This window comes from Zeugodacus cucurbitae, chromosome 2, assembly GCF_028554725.1.
Source record: "Zeugodacus cucurbitae isolate PBARC_wt_2022May chromosome 2, idZeuCucr1.2, whole genome shotgun sequence".
Taxonomy (NCBI): Eukaryota; Metazoa; Arthropoda; class Insecta; order Diptera; family Tephritidae; genus Zeugodacus; species Zeugodacus cucurbitae.
Window position 1 is genome coordinate 24926506 of NC_071667.1, and position 20298 is coordinate 24946803.

The window sequence follows — 20298 nt, forward strand, 5'->3', positions numbered from 1 at the left end:
AATCAACCAATTTCAACAAAATTCGGTTCGAACAATTTCCTTGACATACGAATGCTACACTTTAAAAATGGGCGCAATCGATTCCCAATCACGCCTACTTCAAATATATCACAATTTCCTACTGATTCGTTCACTTTACAATATATTATATAAGTTAAGCACCAGTGGCATAGCCCGTATAAAAATCATAGAAAGCAGACAATAACTTTTCAAGGACCCAGATATCGAACTTGAGTACCTCGAAGTGTGCGTCTTATTTTTTATTGCAAATATCGGTAAATCTCTCAGATATTCTAAAGAAAGAAAAGAGATGTGTCCCTTCCAACTTGGATTTAATATAGCTTGGTGGCAAACATAGTTGAAATCGGTCCAGGGATTACCCCATCTCCCATATACTATATACAATGATTTTTGTTTTCTAGTGGACTTTTTTCCGAATATGTGGGTCAAATTGGATCAAAATTAAATGTGGATCAAAATTAAATATGTAAATAAATTGCGCCAGTATATAATGTTCAGTTACATCCGAACTTAGCCCTTCTTACTTAGCAATTTATTCAAATAAAAAGTGTAGATTTGGTAAAAAACTTAATGAAATGCTAACAGTTATATCGCACAACAGATCATAAGAATTAGATTATGTTCTGACACTAAAACACATTTTTAAATGTAAAAACCATAAAATCGACGATTTGTTTAATAACACAAAATTCACCAAAACTCAATTATATCGTTCGGCAATGTTTTTATTGTTTTTGTACAACTTTGCATACGCACTCTGTGCTACAATTCTTTCTATTTCCGACAAGCAAGACAAGCGCTCACTCGTCAATTGTTGTTATTATTATTATTATTTTTGTTGCTTTATTGCTTTGTATTCAATCACACGAGAACGCTTGTCAGCCAATATGCAGTGATTTAAAGTACTCGAGCGTGACATTTTTATTCACTTTTACGGCATTTATACAGAAGCCGAAAAATCACACAAACGAACAAGCAACCTTTTTGCGCCTTCCTGTAATTCTTCCACATTCACACAAACAAATATATACAAGCATTTGGTTGTTAGCGCAAAATGCTGGGAAAAAAGGTAAACGTAAAGATATTCAAACAAACCACGTAAATTCCCTCTGGGAGCAACGCTCACGGCCGATTGCGACCGGCACTGCGGCCGGGGCATGAGGCATTGCGGGCACCACTGGTTCGAACACCGGCACTTGTGTGTTTGTGTTGGTTAGCACATGCCTGCCTGCATACACGACGGTTTCATTAATATGCAGTGCAGCGTGTGGCGCATCTTAACCCCCCAGCTAATCCCAAGCCCTTGCAGACGCCCGCGGTTTGTTGATTTTTAGAATCATAAATTTCCAGCGATTCTCGGCTTGTTTGCATTATTATTTGGAGTGAAAAAATTCATAATTTTTTTATCGCTATTTTAGCTGTATCAATTGCTATTGTTGTTCTTGTTGCTGTTGTTTTTCGCACATTTGTACATTAAAATTTCATTATATTTGGCACATTTTTAATCTTGCAACACCGATCGGACACGTACTACGTGCCGCCACAGCCGCTGGCACTAGCTCACACTGGCGCACCATCGGTGGCTGTTGACTTGTGGAGTGGAGCAGGGCTGCACTCAATTGTTTGGCAGCACGTGTATACAAAATACATGCACTCATATATACAAATATATAAAATTTACAAACATACATATGTATATGTATGTATAACAGCACACAAATGTGCGCATGTGTATTGCTTGAATTGTGTGTGCATAGCACATCCATGCATATATGTATGTACATATATGCTTAATAACATAATTATTTATATTTTAATATACCGCATTTATTTACATACATACATATACAAACACACACATACATACATACATACATATACATATGTATATACTCGCATATATAAAATCACTGCAAATATATAACCACAATATGCAAATATTTGCCGTGTAAACAGCAAACTTGATATTTAAATGTGGAAATAAAAATCTGTAAACTAATATGAAAAACTAATTTTCACAGAAATTCGTTAGGGAAAGCTCAATTTAAATTCTAATGAATTAAAATTTAAACCGTTAAGGAAAATAATTTGATTTAAGTGCTATTAAGTGGTGTTAGGTTAGGTGAGGTGAAATTAGTTTGGGTTAACAGAGGTTCGGATAGATTGTCATATGTTGGGATAGGTTAAATTAGGGGGTCGGCTTTAGTATACCGTCCCACGATTTCGGGGTTAAAATGGATATGGGCGGATAGAGGAGGATCTCCAGATCACGAATATATATAATTATTGCCGCCGCAAACTTATAGTTTCTGAGTTATTTGCAATTTAAGATTTAAAATTAACAATTTTCAACACGTTATTTCTCACTGTATATTGAATTTTCCACATATATTTTGCACTTTAAATATATTTACACTTCACACATTTGTTTATAAATATTTATTTTTAACTAATTATATTAAAATATGCTGTAAATGAGCATTTTACTTTTTGCACAATTTTATTTATTTTACAATAAAAAAGGGTTGCATTCTGACACAAAATAGGTGTTACCATATCACATATTTTGTAAACGAATTATAAGAATCACAATAATGAAAAAGAAAGATTATACCCCAAATACAATAAACATAATGCATGTAATGTGTAATGTAAATTATTTTATTATTTCCCGGTGTTGGTTCGACCAGGGTTATTTTTTTGAAGCGCGGCCGAAGGCCGCCTCTGCAGAAAGTAGTTCTACGCGGAAGAACTTGTTATTCCACCTCTTTGATAACTCCCGGTATTGGCTCGACCAGGGTTATTTTTTTGAAGTGCGGCCGAAGGCCGCCTCTGCAGAAAGTAGTTCTACGCGGAAGAACTTGTTATTCCACCTCTTTGATAACTCCCGGTGTTGGCTCGACCAGGGTTATTTTTTTGAAGCGCGGCCGAAGGCCGCCTCTGCAGAAAGTAGTTCTACGCGGAAGAACTTGTTATTCCACCTCTTTGATAATCCCCGGTGTTGGCTCGACCAGGGTTATTTTTTTGAAGCACTTATAAATTTTGAAACCTTGGTATTTTTTTGTAGTTAGAATGTTTACTTAAAACCTTGGTATTTTTTTGTAGTTAGAATGTTTACTTAATAACTATTTATTGGGTATTTGTTTTCTTCATTTTGGGAATTTTATTCATTTTGATTATTTTTAATCGATGCATGTGGCAACACTTATGTTCTGTCATCTTGCAACCGTTTTGTTATTTTACAAATAAACAGAATTCTGCATAAAATTAAATGTTTATTTACAGCAAATTTTGATATAATTTGTTAAAAATAAGTATGTAGAAACAAATTAATGAAGTGTAAATATATTTAAAGTGCAAAATATATGTGAACAATTCAATATACAGTGAGAAATAACGTGTTGAAAATTGTTAATTTTAAATCTTAAATTGCAAATAACTCAGAAACTATAAGTTTGCGGCGGCAATAATTATATATATTCGTGATCTGGAGATCCCCCTCTATCCGCCCATATCTATTTTAACCCCGAAATCGTGGGACGGTATACTAAAGTTTTCCCATAATTTAACTTCAATTTCACAATAAATCCATTGCTTTTGGTCTAGACTTTTCTTAGGGTGCGCAAATATTCCATGCTCCGAAGCTGGTACTATTTTTCATGCAAAAGGCCGTTATTTGGATGAGTGTTTGTTTTAACCGAGCGTTCTTCAGTGTGGCTTCGTTGATAAGTTTGGTTTATGATTGACCAAAGAGTAATCAGCCTATCTAACCGATTCTGATGTCGAGATATCGACTGAAGCCTTTCAGACCTGATGCAAAGTATTTGGTTTGGTTTCACAACTTCATTTACTCTATATAGATGACAGGGTTATAGCTAACCAAACAGGGAGTGCTGCGCGTAAATAAAGTTGATTGATAATCAAATGGCAGAGTCTTTTGCTCCCCCGCAAAGCCGTAGAATACTTCATAATATAATACATATACATATCGCTCATTTACTTGAATAGTGTCACAACTCAAAAAACACGATTTTTGAGTTGAGTATGAAGAAATGTGCGATGAACTTTGTTCTTTGTTTGCAAAAATTTGCTAAGCTGTAATCGCATGCAATATATAGAAAACAATTTTGTCAATGTTACCCTCATTATCCTCATTTTTTTATACGAAAAACGGAAAAATAAACTTCTTAATATATTATAAAAACGGCTCAATAACGCGAACCATCATATTTTCTATTTTTATATATTATATAAAATTATAATAAATTATTATATTATATTTTTTTGTTCATATTTTTCGTCTTTGTATAAAACTAACGACAAAAGTAAAATATCTCCATTGCAACAAATTCACTTTCACAACTATCCACAGTGAGATATTTTATTTGTCAAGAGAATTTTACTTCTTAACAACTTATAAAGAAAAGAACTTTTTATTTTAGACACAGAATACGAAATGCTTGATAAATTTCAATTTTTTACAAATTAGAAATTTGTTGAATTTGTAAAGTGCACAGAATAGGGCTGTAATTATATATATAAAATTTAATTTTTTATTAAGGATTTGTTTATTTTTAGTAACGGTTTGTTGCCTAAGTCTTTTGTAATCCACGATAGAAAGGTGGCTTCCGAAGTGGCACTAAGTGTCATGGGGACTTAGAGCTGAGTAGATTTAACATTCTACAACTGATGTCAGTTCTATAAAGAACTTAGCCATAGCTGGTTTCTAGGATGAACGAGAAAATGTTAATTCGATTATATGCACCTAAAATATCGGAAAACCGCAGATTTCCAATATTATTGGATAACAGAATCTGAAGCGAAAAAGTGGAAAGAGCCGGATGTAGTAATTGACCGAAATGGCGACTGAAGCCCCTATCACCTCTACATATTTCCTAAAATAGTAGATTTTGGAAGTACACAGCGACTGGGCTAACCAAAGCCAGCGCGAACTGCATCGCACGGGTGACTAATGCAATTCCCAAGTGTTTTCGCACATCTCTCTGCCATCCGTCGGTGAGAACCATTCAAACAAGGTAAGAATAGCCATATCTTTTAGCTGCATCATCTCCTCAATTTGAGTGAAGCAGAATACCTCGGGGTTTCACATTTAAAATTTGTATGCGAGCGACCTTGAAAAGAGTTCACAAGCATGCTGAAATACAAGCTTCGCGCTAAAAACGAACATCGGTGTTGGTGATGTACCCAACAACGACGACAACAATTATGATGCTTGACTGTTGCTACCTACCTCCATTGTTGGCTGAGACGTCGTGAAATGGCCAACGCTAGACTGGCAAAAGAACATTATGTGCATTTGTACAAGCGCATGGAGACGCGTCTAGTGCTAAAGGAGGGCAGAAGGCGTATTGCTGAAATTGAGATGGGACAGTCGGCACCGCAATCAAACCACACAGTGCATTCGATGCCTATTAGCCATGACGCTACTGCCAAAGAGATTGCAAGTGCATCATCGGTTTGTTCACTTGTTGTTGTTTATTGCTGCTGCTGTCGTGGTTCTGTGGTGACGACGCAAAACCAGTTTGAAATCTATTCAAAAGAACTGCGGTCAGCGCAGCGACAACAACGAATTCTTTTGCTTTGCAAATTCAATGCGCATTGCAATCGTGTCTATAACTGCATGTGAGTGAGTGAGTGTGTGTGTCGAATTGCTGCTGTTGCTCCTTTTAACCTTTCGATTTTAGCCTATTTGTACTGGAAATTTACAGCGGCTGATCGGGACTACATAAATGAAAGGGAGTTGAATGCACTTTTAGCAGCCTTTTACTTTTTTCCTTCACTTTTTATGCGCTGACAGGGAGACCTCGTTGTTGCTGTTGTTTTAGACATATTTAGAAGGGAATCAGTATAAGTTGAAATATCTAGTATAAGTTGAAATGTATTAAATAGCAGCTCGAAGGCTACTTTGGAAGAAAAAAAAAGAGTATCTTATTTTGGATGAACTGAAATCCAGCAGATAATTTCAGCTTTGTTCGCTTTGCTTAAAATCGACTTCTTTTCGAATATATGTATGTTGTCTCTTCAGTACTTATAATCAATATTAAAGCATTTTGTTTGTTCCGAAACAAATGGAATTTTGTGCAAGTGAAACTGACCTCTTGGACTTAGATATTTTAACGACCAAAACGCTTCCAAATTAGAGACCTAATTTAATCGAGCCGTATTGGCTAGACACCGCTTACGCGGTTATAACCGAGTTTACAACAGCGCTCCATTCGTTCTTCCTTCTCACTGTTTGGGGCCAATTGGTGATACTAAGTGAAGCCAGGTCCTGCTCCACCTGATCTTTCCAACGGAGTATAGGTCTCCCTCGTCTTCCACCAGCGGATATTGCATCTAACCCTTTCAGCGCTGGAATGTATTCGTCCGGACAACGAACAGCGTAGCCCGTTGTCTTTTTATTCATTGAACTATGTTAATGTCATCGTATAACTCGTACAGCTCATCGTTCTATCGTCTCGGTTATTCGTCGTTACAATTATCACAGGAAAAAAGTCTTTCACAAAACCTCTCTCTCTCGAAAACTCTTAGTGCCATCTCTTTGAATATCGACGGTGTCCAAGCCTCTGCACTATAAAAAAGGACGGGAATAATGAGCGACTTGTAGGTTTGGTCTTTGTTCGTCGAGAGAGGACCTTACATTCCCATTGCCCACTCAGTCCAAAGTAGCTCCTGTGGGCAAGAGTGATTCTGCAAGGGTTTCAAGGGTTACATTGTTAGTGTTGTTGATGCTGGTTCCAAGGTAGACAAAAGTATCTACAACTTCAAAGTTATGACTGTCAACAGTGAAGTTGCAGGAAAGATGTGTCGTAACAATAAACGATAACGACATGTAATGTTTGTATTTTTGAGAGTTAGATTCACTACAATAGTTTAGATAGAATAAATCGATTCCATACACACAATTATATCTGCTTAACTCCAAGGTGAGTATTAAAGTCCAATTGCGGTCCTCTCTGAATCGGTAATATTGATTCTGAAATTTTTTCCAGTGTTTATAGAGCATATTTTCTTCTCCGGCCAAATGTGGCTTACATACATTAACACAGAGTCTACAACTGATCACAGGCATTTCTTCTTCTTCTTGACTGGCATAGACACCGCTTACGCTGTTATGGCCGAGTCCACAACAGCGCGCCATTCATTCCTCCTTTTGGCAGTTTGGCGCCAATTGGTAATACCAAGTGAAGCCAGATCCTCCCCCACCTGGACCTTCCTACGGAGTAGAGGTCTCCCTCTTCCTCGACTTCCATCAACGGGTACTGTATCGAACACTTTCAGAGCTGGAGCATTTTCGTCCATTCGAATAACATGACCCAGTTAGCGTAGCCGTTGTCTTTTTATTCGCTGGACTATGTCTATGTTGTCGAACAACACATACAGCTCATCATTCCATCTTCTGCGGTATTCGCCGTTGCCAATGTTTAAGGGACCATAAATCTTCCGCAAAACCTTTCTCTCGAAAACTCCTAGTGTCGCCTCATCGGATGTGGACATCGACCACACTTCTGCACCATAAAGTAGGGCGGGAATGATGAGAGACTTGTAGAGTTTAGTTTTTGTTCGTCGAGTCCAAAGTAGCACCTGTTGACAAGAGTGATTCTGCATTGGATTTTCAGGCTGACATTGTTATTGCTGTTAATACTGGTTCCCAGATACACAAAATTATCTACAACTTCAAAGTTATGACTGTCAACAGTAACGTGGGAGCCAAGAAGAAGAAAAGCATAACTAACGGCGCGGGTGTTGTTTCCAATGATATCAATATCATCGGCGTACGCCAGTAGCTGTAGACTCTTATAGAAGATTGTACCTTCTCTGTTTAGCTCTGCGGCTCGTACTATTTTTGCCAGCATCAGGTTAAAAAAGTCACACGATAGTGAATCACCTTGTCTGAAACCACGTTTGGTATCGAACGGCTCGGAGAGATCCTTCCCGATCCTGACGGAGCTTTTGGTATTGCTCAACGCCAGCTTACACAGCCGTATTAATTTAGCAGGATACCAAATTCAGACATCGCGGCATAAGGGCAGCTGCTTTTCGTGCTGTCGGAAGCAGCTTTAATGTCGACAAAGATATGGTATGTGTTAATCCTCTTTTCACGGGTATTTTCCAAGATTTGGCGCATGGTGAATATTTGGTCAGATGTATGTCTAAAGCCATACTGAAAAGGTCCAATCCGTTTGTTGACGGAGAGCTTTAGTCTTTCACACAGTACGCTCGATAGAACCTTATAAGCGATGTTAAGGAGGCTTATCCAATCGTCGGGCATGCTTTCTTCCGACCATATTCTACAAAGAAGCTGATGCATACACTTTATTAGTTTTTCCCCGCCGTATTTGAATAGCCGGCAATCCATCGGCCCCCGCCGCTTTGTTGTTCTTCAAGCGGGTAATTGCTACTCGAATTTCTTCATGGTCGGGTAATGGAACATCTGTTCCATTGTCATCGACTGGTGTTGTACTTTCACTGCCATTCAGCAGGTCGGAGAAGTGTTCCCTCCATAAACTCACGCATTTCGACCTCTTTCTTTTTTTGTCTACAAACGCGTCTCGCTTCCCTCTTCACAGGCATTTACCTAAATTAAACTAGCTGAAGCTAACCTAATTTAACCAAATTTAACCGAACAGAAATGAATCATTAGTAACAGACTGATTTCAACTAATCTAACCTAAACTAAACTAACTTAATATAAACATATCTAACTCAAGTTAATTGAATTGAACTGAACTTATTGTAACCTAATCTAAACTATCATAATATAATCAAATTTGAACTTTTCGAATTGAACCTAACCTAATTTGGGAAAACTTTAGTATACCGTCCCACGATTTCGGGGTTAAAATAGATATGGGCGGATAGAGGGGGATCTCCAGATCACGAATATATATAATTATTGCCGCCGCAAACTTATAGTTTCTGAGTTATTTGCAATTTAAGATTTAAAATTAACAATTTTCAACACGTTATTTCTCACTGTATATTGAATTGTTCACATATATTTTGCACTTTAAATATATTTACACTTCATTAATTTGTTTCTACATACTTATTTTTAACAAATTATATCAAAATTTGCTGTAAATAAACATTTAATTTTATGCAGAATTCTGTTTATTTGTAAAATAACAAAACGGTTGCAAGATGACAGAACATAAGTGTTGCCACATGCATCGATTAAAAATAATCAAAATGAATAAAATTCCCAAAATGAAGAAAACAAATACCCAATAAATAGTTATTAAGTAAACATTCTAACTACAAAAAAATACCAAGGTTTTAAGTAAACATTCTAACTACAAAAAAATACCAAGGTTTCAAAATTTATAAGTGCTTCAAAAAAATAACCCTGGTCGAGCCAACACCGGGGATTATCAAAGAGGTGGAATAACAAGTTCTTCCGCGTAGAACTACTTTCTGCAGAGGCGGCCTTCGGCCGCGCTTCAAAAAAATAACCCTGGTCGAGCCAACACCGGGAGTTATCAAAGAGGTGGAATAACAAGTTCTTCCGCGTAGAACTACTTTCTGCAGAGGAGGCCTTCGGCCGCACTTCAAAAAAATAACCCTGGTCGAGCCAATACCGGGAGTTATCAAAGAGGTGGAATAACAAGTTCTTCCGCGTAGAACTACTTTCTGCAGAGGCGGCCTTCGGCCGCGCTTCAAAAAAATAACCCTGGTCGAGCCAACACCGGGAGTTATCAAAGAGGTGGAATAACAAGTTCTTCCGCGTAGAACTACTTTCTGCAGAGGCGGCCTTCGGCCGCGCTTCAAAAAAATAACCCTGGTCGAGCCAACACCGGGAGTTATCAAAGAGGTGGAATAACAAGTTCTTCCGCGTAGAACTACTTTCTGCAGAGGCGGCCTTCGGCCGCGCTTCAAAAAAATAACCCTGGTCAAGCCAACACCGGGAGTTATCAAAGAGGTGGAATAACAAGTTCTTCCGCGTAGAACTACTTTCTGCAGAGGCGGCCTTCGGCCGCGCTTCAAAAAAATAACCCTGGTCGAACCAACACCGGGAAATAATAAAATAATTTACATTACACATTACATGCATTATGTTTATTGTATTTGGGGTATAATCTTTCTTTTTCATTATTGTGATTCTTATAATTCGTTTACAAAATATGTGATATGGTAACACCTATTTTGTGTCAGAATGCAACCCTTTTTTATTGTAAAATAAACAAAATTGTGCAAAAAGTAAAATGCTCATTTACAGCATATTTTAATATAATTAGTTAAAAATAAATATTTATAAACAAATGTGTGAAGTGTAAATATATTTAAAGTGCAAAATATATGTGGAAAATTCAATATACAGGGAGAAATAACGAGTTAAAAATTATTAATTTTAAATCTTAAATTGCAAATAACTCAGAAACTATAAGTTTGCGGCGTTATATATATTCGTGATCTGGAGATCCTCCTCTATCCGCCCATATCCATTTTAACCCCGAAATCGTGGGACGGTATACTAAAGCCGACCCTAAATTATTAACTATTTTGCAACAAATATTGAAATGTATTTGAAAACTTACGTTAAAGAATAATTCAATTCGAATATAATTGGACAGAATCAGCTGTTTCTGTTTACATTATTTTGTTTCCCACACGTGTGGGGAAAAGCTATGCGTACTGAAGCTTTTTATTTTATCAAAATTGTCTCAGAATACCAAAAAAGATACTTGATAAAAATCTGAAAAAATTTTAAACTTTTTTGTTATTCGCACGATTTCGGGGATAAAATGTGTATGGTTGGATAGAAAAGATCCTCCAGATTAAGAATATATATAATTATAGCCCCAGGAGACTTATAGTTTTCGAGATATTCGAGTTTAAAGTTTAAAAATTGTCAAATTTTAACACGTAATTTCTCGCTATATAGTTAATTTTTCATTTATATTTTGCACTTATTATTCACTTACACTTCACTACTTTCTTTCTATATATTTATTTTATATTAAGTATTTAGAAATTTGCTTTAAATAAGCATTTTAATTTTTATTAAATTTTTTCAATTCACACAATAACAAAAGGGTTGCATGCTGACGAAAAAGAAGCTAAGGTTTTCCCACATTATTTAATAATAAATAACAAAATTATTTATTGCACTTTATTGTAATCTCTATAAAAAATTTTACAACTTCCGTCGTACCCTAAAAATCAACCCTGAATTATTAATCAAGTAAACAGCTGTGCGTCATTTAACAACTCTGCCTTTAGTTTCATGCTCTCTCTGTTTCATCATTTCGCAATAGTTTCGCATTGAGTGTAAACAATTTTATTTATTTATAAGAAAAAGTTGATAGTGTAATGCAAAAATGAATTACAACAACAAAAGACCTGCGCGTCAAAACTCAACAAGCTTCAGTGCAGCTTCGGCGGGCACAAATTCTGATGGCAGTGGAACCACAACACCAACTTTGCTATTGCAACAGCAACCACAAGCTATCGCCTCACCGCATGCACTGCAGCATCAACTCTCCAATAGCAGCACCAGCAGCGCGGCCGGCATAGCAAGTGGTCTTGCAGCTGCCGGTGCAGCAGATGATGCGCCGGTCACATTATTGCCCGAAATTTCGGATATTATGCGCAGTTTTGGCGATAGCGACCAACCGCGCATGGAGAGTGTGAAATTAGTGGAACATATACTACAACAACAATTACGTGGTATGTTCAACGAGGCATCGCTGGTGGCAATGCGTCGCAAAAACAGTCCATGTCCAACGCAAGCTGATTTCGAATTTCTAATGCGTAATCACCCAGTCAAAATAGCGCGTATGCGCAAACATTTAAAGGATATGAAAATATTGAAACGTTTTTTGAGCATACGTACTGGACGTCCACAAGATTTTATGGACGACACGGAGCAACATGAATCCGAGGATGAGCTTGCAATTGAGGTGCCAGAATTGTACGATGAAGAGCGCACGCGTAGACTCTTTCGTGCTGACCGCATTTCGCAGATACTAACCGGTCAACAGTATTTAGAATTCAACGAAGCGCGCAAGACGTCGTTCTACTGTCGTCATGGTGAAAAAATTAAAAATAAATTTCGTCGTTTTCTCGACTTGCCGCCAGACCTACGCATACCCACAACCACAATGAATATTTTGGCTTATTTTGCGCACGAAACCATCGCCGTGATTGTAGACTATGCTATATTGACGCGGTTAAATTCAGAGAATCGTATAACAGAACCTTACAGTCGCATTACATCGACAGGTGCTTCGCCGGCAATGTTGCATATATGCCCTGAAGTGACACAGGGTCGCGGCATGGAGGTTGTGCGACCCATTAGTGTACAGGAGATACATGAAGGCATGCGACGTTTTCGCCAGATGACCAGCAAGAAAATTGGTTTCTATCGCAGCTCATGTGATGCCGATTTTCGACGTTCTTTTCTCGCCATATAAACGTAGCAAATAAATATATGGCAATTCGTAATTGGAGAAGCCAGTGTTGATGTTGGTTGAAATATATATTATATCTATTTCTAGTGTTAAGACTGCTCATATAAATAAAAGTACATCTCTAAAATTCTTTAAACTAATTAATTATATTATCGACTAATTGATGCAGATTTTCTTGTGTCGTGTCTATAACATATTGTTCTCCATCAAATCCATCTTCTCCATATGTAATTTTTTTGTCCTCATATCCTTCTCCCTGATATCTTTCTTGAACACATTCTTCAACCCCCTTGCCTAAAGCACGTACGGCATTTTGATGCAACTTTGTCTCGATATGCTGTTTCATGTGATGTTGTAAGCGAAAATCCTTGTCACAATAATCACAGTGATACAATTTAACATCAGCATGTATTAGTTTATGTTTACCAAGCGCATGGGCATATGCGAAGGCTTTATTGCACACATCGCAAACGTATGGTTTGAGGCCGCTGTGTATGCTGTTAAGAATTCAAAAAGTTGTAAATGAAAAAATGTTGTTTTGGAGGCGGTGCCGCTTTTACTTACGCTTCATGTGCTTTCCTCACACTTTCATAGAAAAAGGTTCTACTGCAGAAGGAACATTTAAAGGGCTTGCCACCTTTATGTATATACATATGTTTACGTAACTTCTCGCGCAGGTGAAAACGTTTATCGCAGAGTCTAAATACAGAATAATCATTATTTATATCAGAAAGTAGTTCCCCACTTGTATAAGCACTTACTCGCAAGCGTAACGCAACTCTTTGTCGTGTCTACGTCTATGCTCCATCATGCGTCCACGTTTCGCATAAATATTGCCACAAATATCACATATGTGCGCTTTATTATCGTTGGTTTTAATCTTTTTCTTATAATAACTCTTTTTGGCTGGCTTTTTAACTTCACTATCGCCATTTGTACACAGTTGAGAGTTTACTTTTTTATCACATTCTTCATTTGATTTATTCGTAGTGGTTGTTGTATTCTTTGTGGGATATAATTCTTCCGTTTTGGTGTCATCCGATTCTGCATTATTGTGCTGGTTTTCTTCCTGCAGTTGTAACTCTGTTTCTGAAATGCTGGCTTCAATGTTACTTTCGTTGTAGAATTCTTCCAAATATTCTGGTTTGCATTCATCTTCATTTAATTCAAGCATTTGCTGTTCTTCTTCATTGTCCACGTTAATCTCATCGATGTCAGAAAATGACATTTCCAACATTTCGACTTTCATCTCTTTACCATTATTTATACTTTCTTCATGGAGATACACCTCTTCCGTGGCCTCGATTTCGTTGTCCATGTCTTCGAATTCAACTTTTACAGAAGTGTGAAGAGATTGATTTGCTTTTCCTTCGTTGTCGTTAGCACTACAAACTTGCTTCCGATAGGCTTCTATAATTTGATGTGTATGTAGAACTTTAATGCGAAACTGATAGGCCAAACTTAGTGACAATTCGCAATTTCTGCAAATGCATTTCGGCAATGTTTCAAAGATATCCGCCTAGAATAAAATAATATTTATTTATTTTCGCTGAAAGAAATGTGTATTAATAAGTACCTCTTCCAACGTTATGCCCGCAATTAAACGCAACATTTCATTTGGCGGTTCTTCGCCTTCATCCAATGGCTGATATAAGGATCGTAACTTAGGAGTACGCGTCAAGCATACACGACAGCTTCTGGGCACTACATCACTTAATTTCATTTCGGCGAATTAAAGTCTATTTATTTTTAATATATATTGATGCTTTATAAAAAAAATTATTGAAGAGGCTATTTTTTTGTTTACACTTATTTGTATTATTTTTTATATTTTATCGGTAACATGAAGAATTTATTATTGTTTCTTTCAATGGCAAACAGCTGTTAATGACAATTTTTCAAATGCTGCCAGAATGGCAAAAACGCGAAAAGAAGATAAAAGAAAAGTGTGCGTAGAATTGTTGCCGGACGTAGAGAATATTAAGTACGAAGTATGCAAACCAGAACAACAGACGCACTATCTTTTGTACGTAATTTTTATCTATAAAGTCTTTGCACACAATTTTAGAAATTTTATAATCTAAATGAAATAAAATCTCTAATTACAAATACATGATATCTCTTTGAAATCACAAACATTTCGGACCAACGTATACGTCGCAACGCTTTATTCGTTTTTGTGCTCGCATTTTATTCCTTACAACATTTTTCTACAATCTGGCTAAGCATTTATCAGATGAAGGAGGAACAAAACAGAGAATAAGATACTTTCAATTGCTGCATTCAGTAAAATTATTGGTTTATAGTTTTTTCTTATTAATACGCGAAATCTCAGCATATTGAACAAAAAATTCAATGGAATAGATTTCGTAACAGTCGTGTAACATCTGCGCAATTATGGAACAGTGGCAGGAACTTGGTATGGGAAGATTAACTATTTCAGGGTGCGACACACAGTCGTCATCCGAAACAAAACAACAGGCAAAACCACAAACATCTCAATTGGTACAACAACAAGCATATTCATCAATAATGGATTTGCCCGATTTTGGTGATTGCAGTGATGATCAGAAATACGTAATTTATAAGCATGATGATTTGTTTTGTGAAAGCTACCCGCTAATGCGCGAAATACGCAGACAGGGTAAACTATGTGATGTTACCTTAAAGGTTAGTTTGTCATTGTTGGTCATAAGTGCTACATCCTTTAATGCGTTTAACTTACATTTAATAATTCGTTTTAAACTTTTAGGTTGAAGATCAATCCTTCTCGGCACATCGTATTGTATTGGCTGGTACAATACCCTACTTTTATGCCATGTTCACCAACAATATGGCTGAGAGTCGCATAAAGGAGATTACAATGAAAGAAATTGAACCGAATGCGCTCGAAAGTCTCATTAATTACGCTTACAGTGGTCAAGTGCGCATTGACAATCAGAATGTACAAAGCCTTATGGTGGGTGCATCGTTTCTACAGCTAACCAAAGTGCGTAATGCTTGTGCTGACTTCCTGATTTCACGATTTCACCCACACAACGTTTTGGGCATACGCCAATTTGCGGACTCTATGGGCTGTACACATTTAATTGAGGCTGCTGACAAGTTCATCGATCAGAATTTCGCAAAAGTTGTACAGTCCGAAGAATTCTTGGGTTTAGATTTTGGTGAGCTTATTGATCTAATAAGACGCGATGAGTTGAATGTACCCAGTGAAGAAATAATCTTTGAAGCCTGCATGAAATGGGTTAAGCACATCGAAGAGAAACGTGCTATACTCTTCCCACAAGTATTATCCAAGGTGCGTTTACCGTTATTATCACCGCAGTTTCTGGCAGATCGTGTGGCGCGCGAAGAGCTAATACGCTCTTCACACCAGTGTAGAGATTTATTAGATGAGGCAAAAGATTTCCATCTAATGCCAGAAAGGCGTGGATTATTGCAAAGCTTCAGGTGAGTCGAATATACTAAGTTGAGCAACAGCAGTGATTTTAAAATAATTGTAATTTTGTTTTTATTAGAACACGACAGCGTTGTGGTGAGTTTATTATGGGTCAGATTTATGCAGTTGGTGGTTTAGCTAGTAATGGTGAATCGGTGAGCACTGTGGAAATTTACGATCCAGTTGTCAAGAAATGGGAAATGGGCGAACAAATGTCGATGATGCGGTATGTGTGCAATATTAGAGCATAAACTATAGAAAAGTACTTAAATTAATATTGTTTTAATTATATTTTACAGCTCACGCGTGGGTGTCGCTGTTATGGATGGCAAACTGTATGCTTTTGGTGGTTTTAATGGTACAGAACGTCTTTCAACTGTAGAGGTGTATGATCCAAAAAAGAATAAATGGTCACAGGGACGCGCAATGTTGTGTAAGCGCAGGTAGGCATTGTATTAATTTGATTAAATGCAAAATTATTAATATTAAATTTTTTTCTTACTCTAGTGCCGTTGGTGTGGCCGCTTTAGATGATTGCATTTATGTTTGTGGTGGTTATGATGGTGTAACATCTCTAAATACAGTAGAATGTTACTGCCCAAAGACTGATATTTGGAAGACGGTACGTAGTTGTAATTAATGTATAAGTCTCAAATTTGTTTCAAAATATTTTTTCAAATTATTTAATATAACTCACTCCTTCATAACTCTTTCTCCAGGTGGCCCCCATGATGAAGTATCGTTCAGCGGGTGGTGTTGCCGCTTTGGGCGGTTATGTTTACGCGCTTGGTGGTCATGATGGACTTTCGATTTTTGATTCAGTCGAACGTTACGACCCAGTTAAAGATGTTTGGCTCAAAATGCATTCAATGTTGAATCGTCGCTGTCGTTTGGGTGTCGCTGCGCTGAATGGCAAGCTCTATGCTTGTGGTGGCTACGATGGCACATCATTTCTACGCTCCGTTGAGGTGTACGATCCCATTACAGATACTTGGAGTCTAGTAACGCCTATGAACTGTAAACGCAGTCGCGTTGCGTTAGCAGCCAATATGGGCAAGTTATGGGCGATTGGTGGTGAGTACAAGGTGTAGCTATTATTTATAATAATTTTTTTTGTATATTTGTGTTGTATTGCAGGTTACGATGGCGAGTCCAATCTATCCACAGTGGAAGTCTATGATCCCGAAACGGATAAATGGTCCTTTGAACCCTCAATGTGTGCGCATAGCGGTGGTGTTGGTGCTGGCGTTATACGCAAACAATAATTAATGTCAACTTAAGAAATTTAGGAAATAGTACTGTTAGTTTATATTTTTAGTTAATTAATTTATACGTATGTATGTTTTCAAAAAGCAAAAGTGCATTTGCTTGCCTTTTTCAAAATTTTTTATGTGCTTTGCCACAATGTATGCTCTCTAAAATACAAACTATTTAACGCACTCACGAAAATCATTCCAAATTCTATTGAAAACACTTAACAAATTATCTCGAAATACATATTTAAATAAGCTATTGGCTTGAAAACTTTAAAATTGGATGTTTGCCTATTGAAAAAAAAGTTGTAGCGCTGTCTGCGGTTTTGTCAATTGTATTTTACTAAAAATAATAGCAAATCTTAAAATTTTACCAAACTAAAAATAATATTCAAATACATTTTCATAACTGCAAAAATAGTTATTTAGCAAAAAATAAAAAAATGAAATATTTTAATAACTGTACCTCCTAACATTTATGCATGTATGTGTTTGCATAAATGGTATTGTAAATTATTGAACTGAAGTAAACACTACGCTTGCAACTAATACAATTATTGTTGAGAATTAGCACTGGAAGTTTTAGAATTAAAAAAACATGTATTTATTACACAATACTATCGCATATAAACAAATAAACATATATCAATGCAATTACGCTCTCTAGTAAGTAAACTCTATTCTATTCTAGTTTCAATTCACTTTCGCATTGTGTGTGCAGTGTACAAATACAACGCATCAATGCGATTACCTGCCGTTCGTTATCAGTGCGCAAATATTAAATTTGTCGCTTTTCATGCAATCCATCGATTGTGCACTTTTGCAAATTGGCTTAAACGCTCACCAACCAAGCTGTCTGCATTTGCCTTGCATGTCGACACTTTGGTGTATATAAGACTGTGTGTTGCTCAGCTGCAATTGCAACAACAGGTTGTAATCAATATTTGCACAACAATAAATTGGAATATGTCGCGAAAGCTTTGTTTACACGGCATTTTTTGTTATGCAATGTGATGGCAATATTTTGCATTGGAACGTGTGTGCGACTGAGGTCGTTTGCAATTGCACCTTTACTTTGTTGGGGGTCGTCAAAGCAAGCCGCTTTTGTATACACACAGATGTGTGAGGTACTTTGTGATATATATTACATATTTGTATTTTATTCTTTTAGTTGGAGAAAGGGCTTGCCATCAGCTGATAAGATTTACTGATTACTTCATATCGATATTAGTGATTGGTAATTTAATTAATTTACGCAGTTCCAGGAATGGTAATTTGCCAATACATATACATTTACACATGTACATACGTCTATGATAGTGAAACATACATATGTGGGTGATTCTACGATAAGAGGTTTCAATTGCATAGAGACGGCCAAACGGCCAAAGAAAAACTTGGGATTTTTTTCATGAAACCTCTATATTATGATTTTTGTACCTTTTATTTATCTTCTCACGTAAGGGCAAGTTACTTAATACATATTTTATTACTTTTTCGACGACCAGGTTAAATACATCGGCCAGGGGAGAGACGTAAATTTTATATAGATAATTATTTTAGCAAATGCAAAAAAATTATGTAAAATAGTTTACAAATTAAAAGTACTCTCTTTCCTAGATGAATAAACCATAAACCATTAAAGGTACTCTCTTTTCTAGATGAATGAACCATAAAATTAAAATAACAAATTAATAAAGTCAGTCTTTATCCTAAATAAACGAAACAAATATTAAATATAAAATCTTAAGATCTCAAGATCTTTCAAAAACATTTCTGACCTTTTAAAGACGTAATATATCCTCTGCCCTTTCAAACGAAGATTTGGCTTGGGGAGAGTCTGGCCAACCTGATCTTATTTATATATACATACATATATATATACATACATGGCATCTGTACCGCTTATGCGATTATAGGCGAATCTATTTGAGCGCGCTAGTCATCCCTCCTTTTTGCTTTTTGGCGCCAACTCGAAATACCAATATAAACTAGGTCACTTTTTACCTGGTTTTTCCAACGGAATGGAGGGCTTACTGTTCCTCTGCTTCCACCGGCGAGTACTGCATCGAACACTTTCCAAGCTGAAGCGCTTTCGTCCATTCGAACAACATGACCTAGTTAACGTAGCCTCTGTCTTTTTATTCGCTGAACTATGTCAGTCTCGTCGTACAGCTCATCGTTCCATCATCTGCGGTATTCGCTTTTGCCATTATCAAAGGACCATAAATCTTCCACAAAACATTTTCCTCGAAAACTTATCGGAAGTTGACATCGTCCATGCTTCTGTACCATAAAGCAGAACGGGGATGATAAGGGACTTGTAGAGTTTGGTTTTGGTTCATCAACCAAAGAGGACCTTAACATTTAAATGTCCACTCAGTCCAAACTAGCATCTGTTGGTAAGAGCGATTCTGCGTTGGATTGCGAGGCTAATATTTTTGGTTTTGTTGATGCTGGTGATTGCTGGAGGTGGGGAAAGGGTCATGTTCAAAAGCTCTCGCAAGAAAGTATCAATACTCAAGCAGCTCACGACTTCCGGTCCGGGTGTCATGATGAATAGTAACTGCCCTGGTCTCTAACTCTCTCCCCTGTCAGTTATTTTGCCAGGGAAAATACGGCATACATTACATTAATATGATGTGATTCATTTAAAAAAAGCAACATAAAGAACAAAAACAATATTTTAAGCTGATTGCCGCACAAGTTACCTCTTATCGTAGAATCACCCATGTATGTAACTATCTATGAAAGCGCGTAAGCCTTCAATAGCCCCATAAAATTACCATACCATGTGTATAAAGCGAGATTTATATAAATATAAACAGACAACCATATATCCATACGTTGTATAGCTTTGATGCATATATTCCCTATTTATATTTTTTCATACACTTTTTTCACTTTTTGTTGACACACATTCATACATATATGTAATAAAATTAAATTGTGCTCTAATTGTTTGCCAATTGTGTGGTATAAATTGTGTTTAATTTGTGTTTGATTCGATTTTAATACATTAATTAAATTCAGTTAGTTCAAGAAAAAAAACCTCTGTACTAAATGGTGATCCATTTCAAGGTTACGTTTTAAAGAAAAAATATAGAAAATTCAAATTTAATGCGAAAAGTTTACTATCATTCGAAAG

At 36.7% G+C, this 20298-nt stretch overlaps 3 protein-coding genes across 3 annotated transcripts; 2 read left to right on the plus strand and 1 right to left on the minus strand.

The window, feature by feature from the left end:
* Positions 1-11250: 11250 nt before the first annotated feature.
* On the plus strand, positions 11251-12595 carry LOC105213184 (transcription initiation protein SPT3 homolog). The gene has a single exon (XM_011185834.3). The coding sequence runs from the start codon at positions 11364-11366 to the stop codon at positions 12456-12458; it is 1095 nt and encodes a 364-aa protein (XP_011184136.2). The 5' UTR covers positions 11251-11363; the 3' UTR covers positions 12459-12595.
* LOC105213185 (zinc finger protein 484) lies at positions 12505-16731 on the minus strand. Its single transcript, XM_011185835.3, has 5 exons — positions 16595-16731; positions 14032-14194; positions 13217-13974; positions 13020-13154; positions 12505-12952 (listed from the first exon to the last, which is right to left on the minus strand). The coding sequence occupies exons 2-5, from the start codon at positions 14176-14178 to the stop codon at positions 12592-12594; spliced, it is 1401 nt and encodes a 466-aa protein (XP_011184137.2). The 5' UTR covers positions 14179-14194; positions 16595-16731; the 3' UTR covers positions 12505-12591.
* On the plus strand, positions 14629-17382 carry LOC105213183 (kelch-like protein 18). Its single transcript, XM_011185832.3, has 7 exons — positions 14629-15125; positions 15208-15908; positions 15977-16123; positions 16197-16340; positions 16405-16519; positions 16617-16971; positions 17035-17382. Exons 1-7 carry the CDS (start codon positions 14853-14855, stop codon positions 17160-17162), a joined length of 1863 nt encoding a protein of 620 aa, XP_011184134.1. The 5' UTR covers positions 14629-14852; the 3' UTR covers positions 17163-17382.
* Positions 17383-20298: the final 2916 nt, after the last annotated feature.

Bases quoted from the DNA above. Each gene is read 5' to 3' on its own strand.
- LOC105213185 (XM_011185835.3), bottom strand. From the start codon at position 14,178: ATGAAATTAAGTGATGTAGTGCCCAGAAGCTGTCGTGTATGCTTGACG. The intron at 13,975-14,031 runs GTACTTATTAAT...ATTTTATTCTAG, and splicing joins CGGGCATAACGTTGGAAGAG to GCGGATATCTTTGAAACATT. The intron at 12,953-13,019 runs GTAAGTAAAAGC...AATTCTTAACAG, and splicing joins GTGAGGAAAGCACATGAAGC to CATACACAGCGGCCTCAAAC.
- LOC105213183 (XM_011185832.3), top strand. From the start codon at position 14,853: ATGGAACAGTGGCAGGAACTTGGTATGGGAAGATTAACTATTTCAGGG. The intron at 15,126-15,207 runs GTTAGTTTGTCA...TTAAACTTTTAG, and splicing joins TATGTGATGTTACCTTAAAG to GTTGAAGATCAATCCTTCTC. The intron at 16,520-16,616 runs GTACGTAGTTGT...CTCTTTCTCCAG, and splicing joins AGACTGATATTTGGAAGACG to GTGGCCCCCATGATGAAGTA.
- LOC105213184 (XM_011185834.3), top strand. From the start codon at position 11,364: ATGAATTACAACAACAAAAGACCTGCGCGTCAAAACTCAACAAGCTTC.